The sequence below is a fragment of the Poecilia latipinna genome, unplaced genomic scaffold (genome assembly GCF_001443285.1).
Source record: "Poecilia latipinna isolate Pla-1442-1.1 unplaced genomic scaffold, P_latipinna-1.0 Scaffold877, whole genome shotgun sequence".
In the NCBI taxonomy this organism is placed as follows: domain Eukaryota; kingdom Metazoa; phylum Chordata; class Actinopteri; order Cyprinodontiformes; family Poeciliidae; genus Poecilia; species Poecilia latipinna.
In genome coordinates, this window is record NW_015113493.1 from 436,350 (window position 1) to 440,256 (window position 3,907).

Below are 3,907 nucleotides of genomic sequence, written 5' to 3' on the forward strand. Positions count from 1 at the left end.
TTATCTTCATTCTGTCCACTCCTTCCTTTCTCATCACTACAATCCATACTATTACAGTCACTTCTTTCTAAAGCCATTGTTGTCATGTTCCGACTTAAGTCGCATTAACCACCGCGAGCTGCGCTGGGTTCCGTCTGCCCGTGTGCCTTCGTATGAAAGCGTTCCCGACCGTTCCTTCTTCTGGGGTTTTTGTGGGATCCGTCCTTATTTTTATTTCAATCAAACATATTAAAATGTTTACAGAACAGTTTGCATGCAATCACAAACGAAAACACACCTTAATTTTTCTTAAATTTATTTGGTGCAAATCATTGATATCATACTCAAAAATATATATATTTTTTTTTAAGGCTTTTAAATCAAGCTAACAACCACAACAAAACCCCTCCGGTTTTATATTTTACTGAGTTATTTTTAAATACCGAATTAAAGCTTTATGACCGATACGTCTGACATGTATTTATAGTAAATATTCTTAATATCCTGTTCAAACTAGGACATAAATTGTAAATAAAGGTTTTTTTAAAAATAGAATAGACACGTCATCTTATTTGTTCCTAAGTCGTTAGTATCGGTCGCTTCGGGAACGGTACAGCATTCAATGAGAGCCCTTCAAGTCATGTGACGCCAGGGCACCTGACAAAACGTCAATATGTGACGAGTTGGGAGTGAGAATGTGTTGGATATCAAGAGACACCCCTGCTCTTTAATTGGATCGTCCCCTTCAAGCCCCATCCTTCTCTCCCCCCTCCCATTCTTGTCAAGTCCATTCTTGTTTTGCATGAAAGATCTTCGTTACCAGGAATGGTCCCACATTCCCAGACAGACAGAACTACCAGCGCACTGGACTCCCGCTGGAAGGTGAGCTTCACTGCTTTGGTAGAGGGCCCAGAGAGAGGCGGGCTGGAGTTCAGCTATTTTATTTATAGATAAATAAATGAAATTAAATAAAAGAAAGGTTAATATGCTTGAATTATTTGAAACACCGCCTTCTCAGACTGAATCTGTTTTATTGCTATTATAATCATAAATTATTATTATTATTGTTGTTGTTGTTAAGTTTTCGGGGTGATATTTTTGGAACTGGTCATAAAAACTGTATTCAATTTATTTCGAGGATAAAATTCAGTTTTTTGTGTGTTTTTTTTCTGTTTGTTTGTTTTTGTTGTTGTTTGCTAAACGATCTATGATAACTGAATATTCAGTGGCCGCTTTAATCACATTGAATTTATGTACGAAAAACCGGAAGGTCGTTAACTTCGATATCTGAAACGAGTAGCCCAATGAAGACGAAAAGAGATCTTCTACATCTTTTAATTCAGTTTCAACAAAGCATTAAAGAAAGAAAAAAGATTTACACAATTATAACACAGTAGCATAATTAATATATTCTTAAAAAAAAAAAAAAAAAAACCTTCATGTGTGCCAGCAGTATCCACTGCTCTCGGGCAGGGACGGGTCAATCAGCTGGGAGGTGTTTTCATTAACGGCCGGCCTCTACCAAACCACATCCGGCACAAGATAGTGGAGATGGCCCACCAAGGGGTCCGGCCCTGTGTCATTTCCCGGCAGCTGCGCGTCTCTCACGGCTGCGTCTCTAAGATTCTCTGCCGGTTTCAGGAGACGGGTTCAATCCGACCTGGAGCCATCGGTGGCAGCAAGTCCAGGGTGAGACAACTTGATAAACGTGTGTGTGTGCGCGCATGTGTGTGTGAGCGCGCGCGTGTTTGTGAACAACATGCATAAGTGTGCATCTCAATTTGCGCGAGGTCCTGCAGCAGTTATCTACGTCTGAAGTGGAGACGCGGATAGAGGAGTACAAGCACGACAACCCCGGGATGTTCAGCTGGGAAATACGGGACAAGCTGCTGAAAGACGGAGTGTGTGACAGAGGCACAGTCCCTTCAGGTTATTATTATTATTATTATTATTATTATTATTTATTATTATTGATAATATGACCGTAGGGATCTATTTTTCTAATCACGCCTGGACCAACTGCAGTGAGTTCCATCAGCCGCGTGCTTCGAAATCGATTTGGGAAAAAGGATGAGGACGAATGTGACAGAAGGGACGAAGACGCAGAAAAAAGAAACAAACACAGCATAGACGGCATTCTGGGCGGCAAAGGTAGGAGCGACTGCTTTCAGACCGTCGGCTGCTCTGTTCTAAAGTGATAAACTGTCGACAAATTGGGTTCGGGCAGCTTTGTCGCACTGGGTTCGGTGTTTTCCCAGCAGGCGCTTAATTATTTATATTGTGGAATCGCTAAAGTGGATCTGGGTCCCCTGGTGATGGTTAAATGTTCTCCCGACAGCAAAGCAGATGGGTGACTGCTGGCTGCAGTCAGATTGAATTAGATCACTGACACATGGCGGGGGGCCTCAGCGGCCTGTTAGGAGCAGGAGCTTTCCTAATGTCTGAGAAAGAAGAAGAAGAAGTAGGGCATGATGATCCAACCTAGCAGACCTGCAATTGGAATGGTAGGCTTGCAATTAGCTAAATTCAAAATGTTAATAGACTGATATTAAAACACACTTTCCTCTTATTGCGTGAAAAATATTCTTTATTATTTCTGAGCCTGGCTCCTCCTTTGCACACACTAGAGAATATTTTCCTGTTTGGTTCCTGTCTTCCTGTCATCTGGGTCTTAAGTTTTAATAATTTGACAACTGATCCTATTACAACTGGTAATGAAACTAGAGTGTAATGAATAGGCAATTGTACAGGAGAAGGTGTAATAGCACCAATACATTTATCCCCTATCAGCTCTCACTCTCTCATTCCCATGCACATGTTCTACGTTCAAAGGCTTTAAAGCAGATTAAACTGAGCCCTTTATTTCTTTTCACTGTCATCCGTCTCGGGCGCACAGCACGTTTTGAATTCAGATTTTATTGTGTAAATCTGATGTGATGTTTCTGTAAGCTCTTAAAGTTAAGCTCCTAAAATGTTAAGGTGAAATTAAAAAGGTGAAATTAAAGAGTTCTGACTGATTCCCCTAGTTACAAACAAACCAATCAAATATTTTTTTAAGCACCAGAATAAAATCTGCTATGTGAAGGATATAAATTAGTTATATATGGCATCACTTCGATATCAAAAATAACAAAGAGAACAAAAAAAAAGATCCAAATGACTGGAGATGCTTCACTGAATCCTTCATATCAGTTAATGTTTTATCTCAGTTTGAGGAAAAACTCTCAAAAATGTGTTTGAATTTTATTACACATTCTCAGAAATAAGATACAACCCATGTACATGAAAACAAATAATTATACATATATGTATATACAAGTGTGTGTGTTTACATGTAATTACACTGATAAAACTAAATGGTATTGATTGATCTGAAATTCCTTGGTAACATATTGAAGCCTAACCTCTAGAAAGCAGCCTTTTATTTGATGTTGATAAATATTTTTGGGACATAATTCATAATGATGGAAATTGTCTTTTGAAGTTGAGATGCAGTTAGAATATTCTTTGCATACGTGAGTGACAACACATGCCTTGGTTCTCAAGTTCAGCTTGGGTGAATGTAGAAATATGTGTACAGCAAGGATTGGTACGTACATGTGGCACAAATGGCATATAGGGCAAAGAAACAAGCATCCATGTTCAGTGGCAAGTTGTTAAAAGTAATTTTCCCCAGGCACAAACACTCCACACCATCTTCACATTTGAACAGGTTGAAATAAGGGCCCAAATGTTTGGAGGTTGATAACACAATCATCCCAGCATTGGTCTGGGGCTGTGTATCAGTTTATTAAAGTGGGTTTAATTTCCCCTTCCTTCCCCCCACCCCCACTCCCCTAGCTTGCACCAAAAATCCTCGTCTTAATGAATATACTCAAAAAAAAGTGGTGGACAAAAAAGCAGTGAAGCATTGAGGTTTTTTTTTTTC

General features: G+C 39.5%; 1 protein-coding gene across 1 annotated transcript in view; it reads left to right on the forward strand.

Annotated features, from left to right (window-relative positions):
- The first annotated feature begins 152 nt into the window (after positions 1-152).
- LOC106957125 (paired box protein Pax-7-like) overlaps positions 153-3,907 on the forward strand; it is a 20,529-nt gene continuing 16,774 nt past the window's right edge. The window contains exons 1-5 of the mRNA XM_015048356.1: positions 153-191; positions 789-861; positions 1,433-1,668; positions 1,779-1,908; positions 2,005-2,130. Of these exons, the coding sequence (XP_014903842.1) occupies positions 153-191; positions 789-861; positions 1,433-1,668; positions 1,779-1,908; positions 2,005-2,130 (604 nt within the window). The remainder of the gene's footprint in view (positions 192-788; positions 862-1,432; positions 1,669-1,778; positions 1,909-2,004; positions 2,131-3,907) is intronic.